General features: G+C 36.6%; 1 protein-coding gene across 7 annotated transcripts in view; it reads left to right on the top strand.

The window, feature by feature from the left end:
• Window positions 1-2175: 2175 nt before the first annotated feature.
• Window positions 2176-20706, top strand: part of LOC128641776 (integumentary mucin C.1-like) — a 98447-nt gene continuing 79916 nt past the window's right edge. For all 7 annotated transcript variants that reach the window (XM_053694302.1, XM_053694304.1, XM_053694300.1 and 4 more), the window contains exons 1-2: window positions 2176-2213; window positions 2497-2617. In XM_053694302.1, the coding sequence (XP_053550277.1) occupies window positions 2542-2617 (76 nt within the window). In that variant the 5' untranslated portion in view covers window positions 2176-2213; window positions 2497-2541. The remainder of the gene's footprint in view (window positions 2214-2496; window positions 2618-20706) is intronic.

Below are 20706 nucleotides of genomic sequence, written 5' to 3'. Positions count from 1 at the left end.
AACTTTTTTGCATACCTATTTTGATTAAAGGACCAGTCAATACAGTAGATTTGCATAATCAACAAATGCATGACAAGAAGACAATGCAATAGCACTTAGTCTGAACTTCAAATGAGTAGTAGATTTTTGTTAAATACATTGCAAAGTTATGTCTATTTCCTTTCCCCCTGTATCATGTGACAGCCATCAGCCAATCACAAATGCATATACGTATATGCTGTGAATTCTTGCACATGCTCAGTAGGAGCTGGTGACTCAAAAACTGTAAATATAAAAAGACTGTGCACATTTTGTTAATGAAAGTAAATTGGAAAGTTGTTTAAAATTGCATGCTGTATCTGAATCATGAAAGTTTAATTTTTACTTGAGTGTTCCTTTAATATTGTAAGAAAATGTTTCTAGATAACCATTTCCCAATGAAATATCACTCAGTTGCTGAAAAGAAAAACTCACTAATCTTTACTGGTAGGCAGGTATACACCACACCAGAAATGAGCCCAGGAACTATACAGTTGTAATAAAAAAAATTCAACCCCAATTGCAAATGAGGTTTATTGTCAAAATGTACAGACTTTCAGCTGTTTGCAATGAACAAATCAAACAAAAGCAATTGAAATAGCTCAACACAATTAATGCATCAAGTGTTTTTTCCAAATTCAACTGAAAATTCAACTTTTAATGAATTTTGCAGTCTCAAAATGAATCAACCCTTTCATCGCAAGCATCTTTATTACTTAGTAGAGCACCCTTTTGCTGTTATGACCTGCTGCAAATGAGATTCATAGCCAAACACCAGCTTCTAGCAGCATTCCTGAGGAATCTTAGCCCATTCCTCATTAGCAATGGCTTCCAATTCAGTAATATTCTTAGGTTTGCTTGCTGCAACCCCCTTCTTCAAATCCCACCAGAGATTTTCTATGGGGTTCAAGTCATATAAATATGATGGCCACTGTAGAATCTTCCAGGACTTCTTCTGCAACCAAGCCTTGGTGGAATTTGAGGTATGTTTGGGATCATTGTCCTGTTGGAAGGTCCAATGATGCCCAAGCTTCAGCTTCCTCATAAACGGCATGAATCCATCTTGCTTTTCACACGCTGCAGGTTTCCAGTTCCAGAGGATTAAAAGCAGCCCCAGAGCATCACCAAGCCACCACCTTGCTTAACTGTAGGCAGAGTGTTCTTTTCAGCATATGCTTCATTCTTCTTACTCCTCTAGACATACTGCTGATCCATGAGGCCAAAAAGTTTTAGTTTTGTTTCATCGCTCCACAGAGCATAATCCCAAAACTTCTGTGGCTTATTTATATGATTTTTGGTATATTGGAGCCTGTTTTGGGTCAGTAGTTGTTTACGTCTTACAGTTCTGACATGGAAACCTTCTGCCTTTAGTACGTGCCTTACTATGCAAACTGAAACCTCAGTGCCTGCTGCCATCAAGCCTTGCTGCATATCTTTTGCAGTCACTTGAGAGTTTTTTTAAACCTGCATTCACAGAAATCTGTTGCAGCCATTGAAAGCTTCCTTTTTCTGCCTCGTCCAGATATTGTAACCACTGCAGAATTCATTAAAAGTTGCATTTTCAGTTGGATTTTGCAAACCACTTGAAGCATTTGTTGAATCAAGCTATTTCAATTACTTTTGTTTGATTTGTTCATTGCAAACAGCTGAAAGTCTGTACATTTTGACAATAAACCTGATTTGCAATGGGAGTTGAATAATTTTGATTACTGTGTGTGTGTGTGTATGTATATATATATATATATATATATATATATATATATATATATATATATATATATATATATATATATATATATATACATACATTTAACCATTCTTGTTTAGAAAAGAGAACTTTATTTCTCTTGAATCTTGAAAGAAAAGTTCATTTTAGCAATTATGCAAAAGAAAATAGTTCTTCACAATGTATGTAAATCATTAACATTATAAATGTCATACCTTGCTGAACAATTTAACTGCCATGCCCTTGTAATGTCTTCTTTAACAATAAAAGTCCAATGTCTGTCATCGTAAATATGCAATTACAAAAGATTGTTCTGTTATTGACCCCCTCACAATGTTTAATTGGTAAAGTCATAAGGAAATAACTTACATACAACTTGAAACATGTACAGTATATATGGTAGAAGAGTTGATTTTTAGACATTTGTCAGTTGTCGACATCGTGTAAACGTACATACCTTAAGAGTAAGGTATGTAAAAAGAGATAGATAGATACATAGATAGATACATAGATAGATATGTTGATAGACAGACAGATACATTGATAGATAGATAATAGATAGATAGATGATAGATAGGTAATAGATAGATAATAGATAGATAGATGACAGATAGATAGATGGATAGATAGATAGATAGAAAGAAAGAAAGAAAGAAAGAAAGAAAGAAAGAACGAAAGAAAGATAAATAGATGATAGATTGATAATAGAGAGATAGACTTTAAATTATAATTCTTTTCACACTGTTTTTTAGATTCACTAAATGAATGAAAGAAGTTGATCTTATATATCAGGGAAAATGAAGCTACTTGTGATATTATTTTTGGCTTGCGCTTTACATGGTATAGTTCCATCAGACATCACTACAGACCCTGGTAAGTGATTTTTTAATGCAATTCCACACAATACTCTTTCATACATAGTACAGCATTACATTTACTGCAGCTGATATATCAGTAGTTTGTTTTTAGACTAATATAAATGTCATAGTAAGATTGTACTAAATAAGACGTTAAAGTAACATGGAAACTGAACCTTAAAGGGATCCTAAACACAAATTGTTTCTCTCACGATTCAGACAGCGCAGCAATTTTAAGCAACGTTCTAATTTACTCCTATTGTCAATTTTACTTTGTTCTCTTGCTATCTTTATTTAAAAAGCAGGAATGTAAAGCTTAGGAGCCGGCCCGTTGTAGGTTCATCACCCTGGATAGCACTTATTTATTGGTGGCTACATTTGGCTAGCCAATAAGCAAGCTTAACCCAGGTTCTAAACAAAAGATGGGCCGGCTCCTAAGCTTTGGATTCCTGCTTTTGAAATAAAAATAGCAATAGATCAAAGACAAATTGATAATAGGAGTAAATTAGAAAATTGCTGCTCTATCTGAATCATTAAAGAAAAGAATTGAGTTTAGTGTCCCTTTAAAGAAACATGGAAGTCAAAATTAAACTTTCATAATTCAAACATGGGGCTGATTTATCATGGTTCCTTATCTCCTTTTCATGAAGGCATACTGAGGCATACGCTGTCTGCATTTATCATTGCAAAGGATTTCAAGTGACATGCTTGTGCAATGACTCCCCCTGCAGATTTGCGGCCAATCGGCCACTAGCAGGGGGTGTCAATCAACCCGATCATATCCGATCGGACTGATTGCAGTCCGCCCCCTTGGAGGTGGTGGACGAGTTAAGAAGCAGCGGTTTTAAGACCGCTGCTTCTTAACTCCAGTTTCTGCTCAGCCTGAAGGCTCGCGTGGAAACAGCAACATATGGCTGCATTTGGGGGTTGTTAAATCGCCCCCTAAGGGCTATATTACAAGTGAGGTGCAAACGGTTTTGCGCAAGCGATATCGAGCCTTTTTCATTGCGCTGATATTACAAGTTGAGCAAAATCGCCATTTATGCTTCAATCCTTACCGCGATCTTAGAGCTGTGGTTAATTGTTTTCCGAAACACAAAAGTTGCACAAAACACTTAAAAAATACAGTACAGAGTACAGTTACACTCATTAAAAAACGGCCTAATAAAAATTATTTTAAAAAAAATTGCACCAAAAAGTTATAAGGGCTCAAAGATATGAGATACGGGTGTTAGAAGAAAAGGCAGGCAAATGGCTTTAACATTAAGACACATACATATACATTGCTAAAGATGTATATGTATGTATATATATGTCTATAAATGTGTACATATATATTAATGTGTTTATATGTGTAGATATGTATTTACAGTCATATATACACATATAAAAATATATATATACACATATACACAATTGTACACATATAAAGACATATATATATAAGTAGATGAAAACATGATAAAACATATTCATGCAATATTCATATATAAAAAAGATTTTAACAATGTTTTTACTGTAAATATTTCACATTTGCTAAAGCAAATATGCTATGTTGTTTGCGCGATGGGTGTTTTTTTCAACAATTTTTTCTCTCCATTGACTTCTATGGGGAATGCAACAATGCGATGGTGTTTGCGAGGTGTTTGTTAGGTATTTTTTTCCACTCTTTATCGATTTCTATGGGAGGGAATACATGCACGCGCACGTGGAAAATTATTTTTTTTCACGCTATTTGGGTTAACGCTAACGCAAAATAAGTTTTTTTGAAAATTGTAATACGAACGCAACTGGGCTAGCGCAAAAAGATTATTTCTAGTTGAGTTTCTGCGATTGCGAAAAAAATAATACTGCCCCACTTGTAATCTAGCCTTAAATAAATGATAGATAGATAGAATGATGCATTCAAAGAAAAGATTAGTCGGAGAAGAAAATGTAGATGGCTTTGTGAAATATAACAGTGTCCTGAACTTCCATTTCCAACATATCTATCTATCTATCTATCTATCTATCTATCTATCTATCATCTATCTATCTATTTATCTTCCATCTATCTTCTATCTATCATCTATCTAACTTCTATCTATCTATATTCTCTATATCTTCTATTATCTATTTATCTATCTAGCTATCTATCATCTATCTGTCATCATCTATCTATCTAATGATCATCTATTATCTTTTTATCTTCTACTATCTATTGTGTACATATCATCTATCTATCTATCATCTATCTATCATGTATCTATACAATATATACATATATATGTATATATTTAATTATATATATATATATATATATATATATATATATATATATATATATATATATATATATGTGTTTGTGTGTATGTAAATAACTATTTTCATCTATAATCTATTTATCTATCTATCTATCTATCTATCATCTATCTATCATCTATCATCTGTCTGTCTATATCTATTTGTCAGTTTGTCTATTATCTGTCTGTCTGTCCATCTGTCAGTCTATCCGTCCATCCACCCATCTGAGCAGCTATCTATATTTAAATTAGGCAACACTGCCCCTATTCTTGATCCAACTTGTGTTCTGCAACACGGTATAGGATCTAGCAGATTTAAATACTGTATTAGACATAAAAGTACAAAAAAATCTATAACATTTAAAACATTTTATTACTGCACATTTGCATGTATATAGCTATGGGGTTGATCACTATCTTGCACTTGTTTTTGTCAGATAAAGATTTCATAGTGATCCTACATGGTGACATGTGTGCAGTTAACCAGTAGAGACATGTGTTAATGCCACTTTAAAGGATTTGATCAGGGGTATTATATATATATATTGGTCGATTAGGATAATTTTTATTAGGGTATTATTGTTATTTTTTTAGTTTAATTGCTGTAGCAGTCTGTTTGGTGACAATGCCTCCTAATGCCATCCAGTATAGAGGGGTTGGAACATTTGTACATGTGCAAAGCCAATGTTCCATTTGAAAAGTTTTTGGGGTAGTCGATAACAAGTGGAAAAGTGTTGTGTGGGGGTTATCAAGTCCTATTAGCTGTGGAAGTTTATAAGTTAATAATGGCTATGAGGGAATTAAATAAAACATGTCTATGCAATTGTTTTTATGCTTAGGCTTGCATAAATCAGAAATTAAAGACTGCATTACAGAGATATACAAGCAAAAGATAAGCGTGCAAATCTTTTAATTTTCTGATTTTGTTGGCTCAAATTGCTGAGTTTAGCAAAAGTAGAGCAGTCTGAGGATAGATTAAAGTCATCAACCCACATTTTATTCTGCTGTGGTCAGTCAGAGACCAGATTAAACACTTAGGGGTCTATTTATGATGGTGCGAGCGGACATGATCCGATATAGCGGATCATGTCCGCTGCACATCAATAAATGCTGACAGCATACGCTGTTGGCATTTATCATTGCACCAGCAGTTCTTGTGAACTGCTGGTGCCGCCCCCTGCAGATTTGCGGCCAATCAGCCACTAGACCGCTGCTTCATAACTTCTTTTTCCGGTGAGCCTGAAGGCTCGCCGGAAACACAGGTTATCAAGCTCCATACAGAGGATGATAAATATGCCACTAAGGGCCAGATTACAAGTGGAGAGCTAAATTATCGGGTGCCAGCAAATTGGCAAATTTGCCCATTTGCGGGAGCGTGATAATTAGCAATTACAAGTGGCTGGTTATTTCTGCCGCAAGCTCGCGGTAGCAATTAGTGCTCTGAAAATTAACCAGAGATCCGATTTCTGGTTAATTTCTAAAAGTGCCCCAAATGTCCTCAAAATAGAGGACATGATAGTTTTTATATGTAAAAAAAATTACCATTTTTTAAAAAATAACAAACAACTGCACTAGGCAGTATTATGGTGCTAAAGTTGGCAGGTGTGCGGTGTTAGAAATAGTCTATGAGAACTATGTGTTCCCAGTAAAATATATGAATATATACATATATATTTATGTGTTATATGTTAGCACATAAATATATATGAATATAAGCTTTTATATATATATATATATATATATATATATATATATATATACTGTATATATTTAAAAATATGCTGCCATCACTGTGCTACTTACCCCTTCGCTGAGCGTTGTCATCTAAATGAGGCTCCCATTGGAAACTCGTGAACGCAATGCTTCGTAGAAATTGCACTTCACTTGCAATGCCAGTGCACATTATAGTGCGCTGGTATTACTAAGTGGATCGTTAATATTGCTCTCCACTAATATTGCGCTCCACTCTTAATCTAGACCTAAATACAGTTTATTAGCATTATATTGAGATTATGTCCCACCTCCCTTTAGTCATGGGTTCCACCATGTTGAAATCTAGCTTTGACTGCTTCCAAGTGCTGTTGTGTTTGCACATGTACAGCAACTCTCCTTCAGATACCTGCAGTGTAAACTAGGTTCCAAAATGGCAGCACCCACAATGAGAGGGAGGAGCATGAAGTGTATATAGTGGTCCTTTAAGCTGAATCTTCATTCTTTATGTGAAGGAATCAGTTATAAAATCAGACAATGTCCAATGGTTACATTTCTTTGAAGATCTAGCAATCAGTAATGTACTTTTGTGTAGTTAGTATACAATGGCCCCTGACCTGATGTTGCACGTATATATTTGTATCAGTTCAAAATATGAAACATGCTTCTCATTTTAAAGGAAAATTAAACAACACTGCAATACTAATTCAATATTTATTGCGCTTGCTTTTGCTTTAAAATACCACTAAAAAGTGTGCTTCTTCTAATGCCTCAAGGGAGGCTAGTGTCTATATTGGGCTAGATTACACGTGGAACGCTAAATATCACTTGTGTACAACCAATATTAGCACTCCACTCAGTAATACCAGTGTTTGCGTTTGCATTGCTAGGAAGCATTGTGCACACAAGAGCGCACTTCCATAGGATTCAATGGGAGCCTCGTTCTGATGCCGTCATACACGGCATCAGAACCTAAGCGCAGAGAAAGGGATAGGTAGCGCAGCGATTGCAGCATTTTAAAATATATATGCATATGATTATATATATATTTACTCGGAACACAGTTCCCATAGACGTCAATGTAAAGGCGCTTTTCACAGCCAGCAGGACAGAGCTTAGAATCAGGGACTGTCCCTATTTCAAAAAGTGACAGTTGCAAGGTCTGTTAATGTGTTTAAAAGGTATTTCAATTGGTGGAACAGATATTATAGATGTAAAAAAGTAAAAATGATTTCCAAATCAAACACTAAACACACCAGACTAGATTACAAGCTGAGCTAAAAAATGAAGGAAGTAAATTTAACATTGCTAGAGCACAATTTATACCACTTCAATGTGGGAGCTCATCTTACAAGTCTAAAGTTATTGATTATTGCTAAAGGTGCAATAGTCTAGTCCATACTAACATTGTCAGATTTGATTCATTTCCCCAACGTAATAAACTTCCAGAGAGGTTTGAACTAAAATTCATGACGGATAATGCTTAGGCCTCTAGTTATCAACGTGTGTACTTACCTGCCTTCGCCGGCCCAATACGCCCGCCTAAGCTCGCCTACCATCGCCGCTGTGGACCTGAAAAATCTCGCAAAAGTTATCAATAAATCTGTCAAAAAGCCGCACACAAAGTACAGGGTGATGAGAAGCAGACTGTGATAGTTATCACTCATCCGATCTCGCTGCTCTTCGGCTTTTTGACAGCTTTATTGACAATCTGTCACTAAGCACCCACACTAAACTACACTGTTCTACCCCCTATACCGGTGCCCCCGGAGCCCCCCGCAACTAAATAAAGTTACTAACCCCTAAACTGCCGCTCCTAGACCCCGCCGCAACTCTTATAAATGTATTAACCCCTAAACCGCCGCTCCCAGAGCCCACCGCCACTCTAATAAACTAATTAACCCCTAAACCGCCGCTCCTGGACCCCGCCACCACCTACATAATACCTATTAACCCCTATCCTGCGCCCCCAATAACACCGCCACCTATAATAAATTTATTAACCCCTATCCTGCCGATCCCGGACCCCGCCGCAACTAAATAAATTGTTTAACCGCTAAACCGCCGCTCCCGGACCCCGCCGCCACCTTTATTAAACGTATTAACCCCTAATCTGCCCCCCCTACACCGTCGCCACCTATAATAAATTTATAAACCCCTATCCTGCCCCCCCTACAACGCCGCAACTATAATAAAATTATTAACCCCTAAACCTCTAACCTTAACACCCCCCTAACTTAAATATTAATTAAATACATCTAAATATTATAACTTTTATTAACTAAATTAATCATATTTAAAACTAAATACTTACCTTTAAAATAAACCCTAATATAGCTACAATATAAATAATAATTATATTGTAGCTATTTTAGGATTTATTTTTATTTTACAGGCAAATTTCAATTTATTTTAACTAGGTACAATAGCTATTAAATAGTTATTAACTATTTAATAGCTACCTATTTAAAATAAAGAGAAATTTACCTGTAAAATGAAAACTAACCTAAGTTACAATTACACCTAACACTACACTATCATTATAAAGTATTCATTTTTAAAACTAAATACTTACCTGTAAAATAAACCCTAAGATAGCTACAATGTAATTAATAATTACATTGTAGCTATTGTAGGATTTATATTTATTTTACAGGTAACTTTGTATTTATTTTAGCTAGTTAGAATAGTTATTAAATAGTTATTAACCATTTAATAACTACCTAGCTAAAAGAAATACAAAATTACCTGTAAAATAAATCCTAACCTAAGTTACAATTAAACCTAACACTACACTATCATTAAATTAATTAAATTAATTACCTACAAATAACTGCAATTAAATAAAATTAAATAAACTAACTAAAGTACAAAAAATAAAAAAAAATAAGTTACAAAAAATAAAAAATAAAAAAGTTACAAATATTTCAAAAATATTACAACAATTTTAAGCTACTTACACCTAATAAAGCCCCCTAATAAAATAACAAAGCCCCCCAAAATAAAAAAAATGCCCTACCCTATTCTACATTAAAAAGTTACCAGCTCTATTACCTTACCAGCCATTAAAAGGGCCTTTTGCGGGGCATGCCCCAAAGAAAACAGCTCTTTTGCCTGTAAAAAAAAATACAACCCCCCCAACATTAAAACCCACCACCCACATACCCCTAATCTAACCCAAACACTCCTTAAATAAACCTAACACTACCCCCCTGAAAATCATCCTACCTTTAGCCGTCTTCAGCCAGCCGACCACCAATGGAACAGAAGAGGAGATCCGCAGCGGCCGAAGTCTTCATCCAAGGGGCGCTGAAGAAGTCTTCCATCCGACTGAAGTCATCATCCAAGGGGCGCTGAAGAAGTCTTCCATCCGATTGAAGTCATCATCCAGGCGGCGTCTTCAATCTTCATCCATCCGAAGCGGAGCAGAGCTATCTTCAGACGAGCCGATGTGGAGCCATCCTCTTCTACCGACGGACTAACGACGGATGACAGTTCCTTTAAGTGACATCATCCAACATGGCGTCCCTCGAATTCCGATTGGCTGATAGGATTCTATCAGCCAATCAGAATTAAGGTAAAAAAAATCTAATTGGCTGATTGAATCAGCCAATCAGATTGAAGTTCAATCGGATTGGCTGATCCAATCAGCCAATCAGATTGAGCTTGCATTCTATTGGCTGATCAGAACAGCAAATAGAATGCGAGCTCAATCTGATTGGCTGATTTGATCAGCCAATCCTATTGAACTTCGATCTGATTGGTTGATTCAATCAGCCAATCAGATTTTTCCAACCTTAATTCTGATTGGCTGATAGAATCCTATCAGCTAATCGGAATTCGAGGGACGCCATCTTGGATGACGTCACTTAAAGGATCCATCATTCATCGTTAGTCCGTCAGTAGAAGAGGATGGCTCCGCGTCGGCTCGTCTGAAGATGGCTCTGCTCTGCTCCGGATGGATGAAGATTGAAGACGCCGCATGGATGATGACTTCAATCGGATGGAAGACTTCTTCAGCGCCCCTTGGATGATGACTTCAGTCGGATGGAAGACTTCTTCAGCGCCCCTTGGATGAAGACTTCGGCCACTGCGGATCTCCTCTTCGGTTCCATCGGTGGTCGGCTGGCTGAAGACGGCTAAAGGTAGGATTATCTTCAGGGGGGTAGTGTTAGGTTTATTTAAGGGGGGTATGGGTTAGATTAGGGGTATGTGGGTGGTGGGTTTTAATGTTGGGGGGGTTGTATTTTTATTTTACAGGCACTTTTATTTTACAGGCAAAAGAGCTGTTTTCTTTGGGGCATGCCCCGCAAAAGGCCCTTTTAAGGGCTGGTAAGGTATTAGAGCTGGTAACTTTTTAATGTAGAATAGGGTAGGGCATTTTTTTATTTTGGGGGGTTTGTTATTTTATTAGGTGGCTTAGATTAGGTGTAAGTAGCTTAAAATTATTGTAATATTTTTGAAATGTTTGTAACTTATTTTTTTTATTTTTTGTAACTTAGTTTTTTTTTATTTTTTGTAATTTAGTTTATTTAATTGTATTTAATTGTAGTTATTTGTAGGTAATTTATTTAATTAATTTAATGATAGTGTAGTGTTAGGTTTAATTGTAACTTAGGTTAGGATTTATTTTACAGGTAATTTTGTATTTCTTTTAGGTAGGTAGTTATTAAATAGTTAATAACTATTTAATAACTATTCTAACTAGCTAAAATAAATACAAAGTTACCTGTAAAATAAATATAAATCCTACAATAGCTACAATGTAATTATTAATTACATTGTAGCTATCTTAGGGTTTATTTTACAGGTAAGTATTTAGTTTTAAATAGGAATAATTTATTTAAGTATAGTGTAGTGTTAGGTGTAATTGTAACTTAGGTTAGTTTCTATTTTACAGGTAAATTTCTCTTTATTTTAACTAGGTAGCTAAAGTAAATTTCTCTTTATTTTAACTAGGTAGCTATTAAATAGTTAATAACTATTTAATAGCTATTGTACCTAGTTAAAATAAATTGAAATTTGCCTGTAAAATAAAAATAAACCCTAAAATAGCTACAATATAATTAGTGTAGGGGGGGCAGGATAGGGATTAATACATTTATTATAGTGGCTGCGTGGTCCGGGAGCGGCGGTTTAGGGGTTAACATATTTTTTATAGTGGCGGCGGGGTCCGGGAGTGGCGGTTTAGGGATTAACATATTTATTATAGTGGTGGCGGGGTCCAGGAGCAGCGGTTTAGGGGTTAATCAGTTTATTAGAGTGGCGGCGGGGTCCGGGAGCAGCGGTTTAGGGGTTAATCAGTTTATTAGAGTGGCGGTTGGTTCCGGGAGCAGTGGTTTAGGGGTTAATCCATTTATTATAGTGGCGGCGGGGTCCGGGAGCGGCGGTTTAGGGGTTAATCAGTTTATTAGAGTGGCGGCGGGGTCCGGGAGCGGCGGTTTAGGGGTTAATCAGTTTATTAGAGTGGCGGTGGGCTCCGGGAACGGCGGTTTAGGGGGTAATAACTTTATTTAGTTGCGGTGGTGTAGGGGGGGGACAGATTAGGGGTGTTTAGACTCGGGGTACATGTTAGGGTGTTAGGTGCAGACATCTCACATAGGAATCAATGGGATGTCAGGCAGCAGCGAACATGAACTTTCGCTATGGTCAGACTCCATTGATTCCTATCGGATCCACCGCCTCCAGGGCGGCGGATTGAAAACCAGGTACGCTGGGCCGGAAAAGTGCCGAGCATACCTGCTAGTTTTTTGATAACTCCCAAAAGTAGTCAGATTGTGCCGAACTTGTGTGCGGAACATCTGGAGTGATGTAAGAATCGATCTGTGCCGGACTGAGTCCGGCAGATCGAAGCTTACGTCACAAAATTCTACTTTTGCCGGTGTAAAGGGCTTGATAACTTAGGCGAATCAGCCTTGCCACAAATACGCTGTGGAATTCCAACGTATTTGAGGTTGACGGCTTGATAACTAGAGGCCTTAATCTCTAAACAGATTCCATGCAAAATAATCTGCTCTAGTAGATTACACAGATCCATACATACATACACACATGCACAAAATGTTTAAACCCTTCCAAGTCCAGACCCTTGTCATAAACTCTATGTAATTTTTCAACAAAATCCTTGTTTATTAATAAATTATTGTTACCTACTTATTATGTCTATATTGTACTTAAATCCTTTATTTCGATATCATTTCATGTTTATTAATGCCAACTAGTAAGTTATAGTAATTCAATTTAGGCTTCAAAAAGCACTACATTCTAAAGAGGTATTTTGGATTGTGCAAAAGCTTAAAGAGACATGACACCCACACTATTTCTTTCATGATTTAGAAAGAGAATGCAATTTTAAACATCTTTCTAATTTACTTATATTATCTAATTTGTTTTATTCTCTTGATATTCTTTGCTGAAAAGCATATCTAGATATGCTCAGGAGCTGCTGATTGGTTGCTGCACATAGAAGCCTCGTGTGATTGGCTCACCATGTGCATTGCTTTTTCTTCAACTAAGGATATCTAAAAATGTAGCAAAATAAACAATAGAAGTAAATTGTAATGTTGTTTAAAAAATTTTCTCTATCTGAATCATGAAAGAAAGATTTTGGGTTTAGTGGCCCTTTAACACTAAGAGCCATTAAACCCACATTTTTTATTTCATGATTTAGATGTGATGTGTGTGAGGATGTGAATTTAAACAACTTTCAATTTTACTTCTATTATCAAATTTGCTTCATTCTGTTAAAGGAGCAAATTTGTTAAACCTCATTTCCATTGCACAAACAGAAAGGCATATGTGCAGATAAGCCAATCAAAGGCACATCTCTACCAAATATGGGCCAGATTACAAGTGGAGCATTATTTAACGTTCCCACTTGAGCGTTAACTAGAAGTAAGCTTTTTGCGGGTGTCGGCTGTCGCTTGTATTACAAGTTAAAAGTAAACAGTTTTCACTTGTGCCCTAAACCAACGAGCGTAAAAGCCGAGCCTACAATATTATGCAAAAGATAACATATTCCCCCATAGAAGTCGATAGAGGGAGCAAAAAAAGTGGAAAACTCCCTACTCGCACGCAAACCCAATCTTATATTCTCAAGTGTGCTAACCTCACATGAAAATATGAATATTTCACATTCCAAATGTTCTTTACATTGCAGAATATGATATATGTATTTATAAATACATACATATACAGTATATATATAAACACAGAGAGAAAAGTTCACTGATCCTTTTAGTAAATAATTTTAAGAATATTAAATGCAAAAAGAGTGAAAAGTCTCTAATTTCCAGAGACAGCTAAACCGGTCAAATTAATCTATGAGAGACCTAAGTCACTTTAAACCCCTAAACACATCAGTAGTGTAAAAGCTGGATATGCTTGTGCAAAAGGACGTAATGACATGTGAGCCTCAGTGGTCTATCCAAGCGGTAGTGAAAGCAACATCTGCTCAGACGGTCACACAGACCCTCACTCAACGCTGCCGACCTGGGCTCTGTCCTTGTCCTTCAAAAGATCCTGTGAGTACTTTGTAACTCTGCTTCTTAAGACAGTACTTCGGCGTCCCACTATGCAAGAGGAGGGTTGAAAGAGCATGTGACTCCGCCTAATCCAATCGGCTGCTCAGCAGTCTGGAACCATAGGCAATCAGCTGTAATTTAGGAACCAAGAGCCAAAAATCCATCCCTGCCGTCCTGTATGAAATATAGTCAAAGGAAAAGCAATGGCAGGTGACAGTTTAAAAGCAGCATCTTTATTTCAACAACTTGATAAAATTACATCCATGGGTCACACAACGACAGTATGCAGTAAACCTGCTAACATTTATCGGCTATTCAGCCGTAATTATAGCTGAGGATTAAACACCTGTTCACCTTTTAAAATAGCATGAGAGTACATGATTGGTTAAAAAACAAGGACTGCAATTCAATGCCTAAGTTACATTTACATTTAAAGTGATACCCCTAATACCTGAAAGATATGAGACCGGATAGGACAAAGTACAATATACAAAATACAAAATGCAATAGACAAATATTGAAACTGAAATTATGTCAATCTAGTGATAGACATCGGGTAACAATAGAGACATTTTGCATAATGTTGTCAACAATCCGAATATCAGAGAGAACAAGCATCACAACATGAATTTTATAAGCATAGTTAGTGCATATATAATGCATATAATATAGTATATTGGCCATAGAGAAACCCTATATAAAGAGAAGACCTAATATAAACAGTGTATCAAAAATATAGCTGTATATACTTATGCACCAATGTGCTCGTAATAGGACCTTTGTGAAGGATATCTCACATGCAGAGTGAACATGATCATCTAATGAACATAAACACTAAAACGTGAAAATCCACATACAGGGGTATAGAGGTGTGTATATATCAGGCACACTTCTGAAAAGATGTGGTAGACTAATCTGGACCTAGAACACATGATAAAATAACAAAGTAACGCAATGATAAAATAGTGAAATAGAGAATAGAGAATGTGAGAAATTCACTTAATCAGATCCATTGAATACCAGAATTCTATTAATATTTTCTGAATTAAGCTATTGACGAAAGAAGGAGATGCTACCAGCAGATCAAGAAATAAAAAAATAATAATAACTGTAAGCATGACCCCATACCTTACTTCTAGTAATTTATGAGGTCATATGCAGAGTTAAGTCCAGTGGGGACTCTGGTTTGGAGTTTAAAAATCCAGAACATCTCCCTCTTTCGCAAAAGCTTATTGCGATCACCTCCCCGCGGGGGGCATATAACCCTTGCCATCTTAGGCTTGTGGTACTTTTGTGGTGGCATCGGGCAAAATATTGTACTAATGGGGTGGTCGCTTCACCTGCCTGAATGGTAGATAAGTTATTTCTGATGCAAACCTTGACCTCATTAGTCGTAAGTCCTATGTACTGTAAATGACATGATACACAGGTTAGACATAGATCACTTAAGTGGATGTACATTTTAAACAGCTTTCTATGCGGAATACCTCCCCTGCCACCTCTGATCCAAAACTGTTTGAAACCATAATGTATTCACACACTCAACATGTTTGTGTGCATTATATGCCGTGAAAAAACCAACTAGCTCATGATTAACACACAAAGGGCTATATAACCATGAGCTAGTTGTTTTTGTTCAGGTCTGGTATTGTGGAAGGAGATAAAATATTAGCTAATGTTTTTGTTCTTCTGTAAGAACAGCGTAACTCATTTTTCACACAGTTGACCAATTTATCGTCTGCAGCTAAGATGCTATATTGCAGATCTGGGTATACTGAGTGCTGAACTCGGTTACAAATGTAACCCCCCTTGAACGCTTGTTTCTAAGTGGTTTTGTTGGTACTAGCTACCTGTCTTTCTGATCTGGTTATTACACTGTCAGAGTATCCTCTTTGTTTCAATCTCTTTTTTAGTTGATCAGACTGCTCTAAAAAGGTATGAGTTTGAGTACAGTCTGGGGTTGTCATTTTCCTTGCTCAGAGGAGAATTGCCTGGTATTTGGGGCTGGACTGACCTTACTTGGCGGGATCAGACTGATATGCTTTAGGAAAGTTTTCCTCTGTGAAAAGCACAACTGGGCTAAAAGAGGCTGCTCCTAGGTGGTAACTCTCCATAGAACAAGCTAGTGAGTTGTTGTTCGTTCCTGGTAGAGCGCTTCTCTCTTTGTATGCAATTTTTTATGACCCTGGGGAGGTCTCCCTAAGGGTGACAGGGGAAACCAGATGTGGACTCATTGCTCAGTGTGCTTAGAGGAATGTGGCTGCACCTCACTGACGAGGCCCATAGAAGGCCGAAACGATCGTCTGGGGTTGTCATGTTCCTTGCTCAGAGGAGAATTGCCTGGTATTTCTGGGCTGGACTGACCTTACTTGGCGGGATCAGACTGATATGCTTTAGGAAAGTTTTCCTCTGTGAAAAGCACAACTGGGCTAAAAGAGGCTGCTCCTATGTGGTAACTCGCCATAGAACAAGCTACTGAGCTGTTGTTCATTCCTGGTAGAGCGCTTCTCTCTTTGTATGCACATTTTTATGACCCTGGGGAGGTCTCCCTAAGGGTGATGGGGGAAACCAGACGTGGACTCATTGCTCAGTGTGCTTAGAGGAATGTGGCTGCACCTCACTGACGAGGCCCATAAAAGGCCGAAACGATCGTCTGGGGTTGTTCATTCCTGGTAGAGCGCTTCTCTCTTTATATGCAAATTTGAGTACAGTTCCTCTTGACTCTAATAAATTGTCGCTTGGCCACCGCAAAGGGAACATGCTTGGGGTGGCAACTCTTGACGTGTAAAAGGGCATTACCTGCTGATGGTTTCCTGTAAATATTAGTTACTATATTCCCTGCTACTGTACCTTGTAGGGAAATATATCTCATTACCTTTTAGCTTATGAGTGAATTGTAAGCCAATTGTATTATTATTTAAGTTAGTAACAAATATAAGAAATTCACCTTCGGTACCTAAGCAGATCAGAATAATAACATCTATAATAATGTACAAGATGCTTGTGGGAATTTCCATATTCAATGGATCTGATTAAGTGAGTTTCTCACATTCTCTAGTCTCTATTTACTATTTTATAATTTCATTACTCTGTTATTTTTTCATGTGTTCTAGGTCCAGATTAGTCTACCACATCTTTTCAGAACTTTGCCTGATATATATACACCTCTATACCCCTGTATGTGGATTTTCACTTTTTATGTTCATTAGATGTTCATGTTCACTCTGTGTGAGAAATGTATTCATACATTTCTCACATCTAAACACTAACAAAATATCCTTCACACAGGTCCTATTAAGAGCACATTGGTGCATAAGTATATACACATATCAGCTATATTTTTGATGCATTGTTTATTAGGTCGTCTCTTTATATAGGGTTTCCCTATGGCCAATATACTATACTATATGCATTATATACACACTACTTATGCTTATGAAATTCCTGTTGTGATGCTTGTTCTCTCTGATACTCTGCTTGTGACAACATTATGCAATATGTCTCTATAGTAACCCGATGTCTATCACTAGATTGACATAATTTCAATTTCAATATTTGTCTATTGCATTTTGTATTTTGTACATTGTACTTTGTCTTTTCCGGTCCCATATCTTTCAGGTATTAGGGGTATCACTTTAAATGTAACTTAGGAATTGACTTGTAGTCCTTGGTTTTTATCCAATCATGTATTCTCATGCTATTTTAAAAGGTGAACAGTAGGGATGGGCGAATGTCTCTAAAAATTCGAAATTTAAAATGAATTTTGATACATTCGTTCATTCGAATCGAATTTTGAATGTTTATATAACATTCTAACATTCTATTTTTGAATTTTCGTTTTTGAATTTTTCAATAAAATTTGAAAATATTCGTTCGAATAATAGAATGTTTAAATATCTATTCATTCAATTTTGAAATGTAATATTCGAATTTGAATGTCACATTCGAATTTGAAATAGTATTTCTAGTCTAATACTGTGTTTTTTTAAATGTAATATTCAAATTGGAATGCGATATTCGATTCAAAGGTGACATTCAAATTCGAAATAGTATTTCTTGTCTAACAGACGGCTAGATTTGGAGTTTTGTCGGTAACGACCCGAAAAACTAACGCCCGCGTTTTACTGGCCGCACCATAAAAATAACTCTGGTATCGAGAGTCCACATAAAGGCTGCGTTAGGCTCCAAAAAAGGAGCGTAGAGCATTTTTAACGCAGCTTCAACTCTCGATACCAGAGTTGCTTACGGACGCGGCCAGCCTCAAAAACGTGCTTGTGCACGATTCTCCCATAGGAAACAATGGGGCTGTTTGAGCTGAAAAAAAACCTAACACCTGCAAAAAAGCCGCGTTCAGCTCCTAACGCAGCCCCATTGTTTGCTATGCGGTAACCCTTCCGACGTCTGCACTTAACACTCTAACATGTACCCCGAGTCTAAACACCCCTAACCTTACACTTATTAACCCCTATTCTGCCGCCCCCGCTATCGCTGACCCCTGCATATTATTATTAACCCCTAATCTGCCGCTCCGTAAACCGCCGCTACTTACATTATCCCTATGTACCCCTAATCTGCTGCCCTAACATCGCCGACCCCTATATTATATTTATTAACCCCTAATCTGCCCCCCACAACGTCGCCGACACCTGCCTACACTTATTAACCCCTAATCTGCCGAGCGGACCTGAGCGCTACTATAATAAAGTTATTAACCCCTAATCCGCTTAACTAACCCTATCATAAATAGTATTAACCCCTAATCTGCCCTCCCTAACATCGCCGACACCTAACTTCAATTATTAACCCCTAATCTGCCGACCGGAGCTCACCGCTATTCTAATAAATGTATTAACCCCTAAAGCTAAGTCTAACCCTAACACTAACACCCCCCTAAGTTAAATATAATTTAAATCTAACGAAATTAATTAACTCTTATTAAATAAATTATTCCTATTTAAAGCTAAATACTTACCTGTAAAATAAATCCTAATATAGCTACAATATAAATTATAATTATATTATAGCTATTTTAGGATTTATATTTATTTTACAGGTAACTTTGTATTTATTTTAACCAGGTACAATAGCTATTAAATAGTTAAGAACTATTTAATAGCTAAAATAGTTAAAATAATTACAAATTTACCTGTAAAAGAAATCCTAACCTAAGTTACAAATAAACCTAACACTACACTATCAATAAATTAATTAAATAAACTACCTACAATTACCTACAATTAACCTAACACTACACTATCAATAAATTAATTAAATACAATTGCTACAAATAAATACAATTAAATAAACTAGCTAAAGTACAAAAAATAAAAAAGAACTAAGTTACAAAAAATAAAAAAATATTTACAAACATAATAAAAATATTACAACAATTTTAAACTAATTACACCTACTCTAAGCCCCCGAATAAAATAACAAAGCCCCCCAAAATAAAAAAATGCCCTACCCTATTCTAAATTACTACAGTTCAAAGCTCTTTTACCTTACCAGCCCTGAACAGGGCCCTTTGCGGGGCATGCCCCAAGAAATACAGCTCTTTTGCCTGTAAAAAAAAACATACAATACCCAAGCCCCCCAACATTACAACCCACCACCCACATACCCCTAATCTAACCCAAACCCCCCTTAAATAAACCTAACACTAAGCCCCTGAAGATCATCCTACCTTGTCTTCACCATACCAGGTTCACCGATCGGTCCAGAAGAGCTCCTCCGATGTCCTGATCCAAGCCCAAGCGGGGGGCTGAAGAGGTCCATGATCCGGCTGAAGTCTTCATCCAAGCGGGGCAGAAGAGTTCTTCCATCCGATTGAAGTCTTCATCCAAGCGGCATCCATCCGGAGCGAAGCGGCAGCATCCTGAAGACCTCCACCGCGGAACATCCATCCTGGCCGACGACTGAATGACGAATGACGGTTCCTTTAAATGACGTCATCCAAGATGGCGTCCCTCGAATTCCGATTGGCTGATAGGATTCTATCAGCCAATCGGAATTAAGGTAGGAATATTCTGATTGGCTGATGGAATCAGCCAATCAGAATCAAGTTCAATCCGATTGGCTGATCCGATCAGCCAATCAGATTGAGCTCGCATTCTATTGGCTGTTCCGATCAATATATATATATATATATTTATTTATACCCAGATATATAAATGATTATATATAAGTAAAGATATATACAGATATGCATAGGAATATCTATTTTAAAATATATAGAACATATTCTGCTATGTGCAGAACATTGGAATGGGAAAAAAATATTTACAGTACATACAGAGTTTAACACTTTATTAAATATGAATATTGCATAAATATGTTTTTTTATGTTTTCATCTATTAAATTGCAAAGGGCTCCAATGCATATATATATATATATATATATATATATATATATATATATATATATATATATATATATATATATATATATATATATATAGACTGATATGCTACAGGGAAGTTCTACTCTGTGAAAAGCATTACTGGGCTAAAAGAAGATGCATCCAGGTGGTAAATTGCCATAGAACATGCTAACAATGGTATTGAGCCGTTTGTTCGTTCCTGTCAGTGTG

Source organism: Bombina bombina, chromosome 11 (genome assembly GCF_027579735.1).
Source record: "Bombina bombina isolate aBomBom1 chromosome 11, aBomBom1.pri, whole genome shotgun sequence".
Lineage (NCBI taxonomy): Eukaryota > Metazoa > Chordata > Amphibia > Anura > Bombinatoridae > Bombina > Bombina bombina.
Note: the sequence above shows the minus strand (reverse complement) of the source record. Positions and strands in the feature narration are given on the sequence as shown.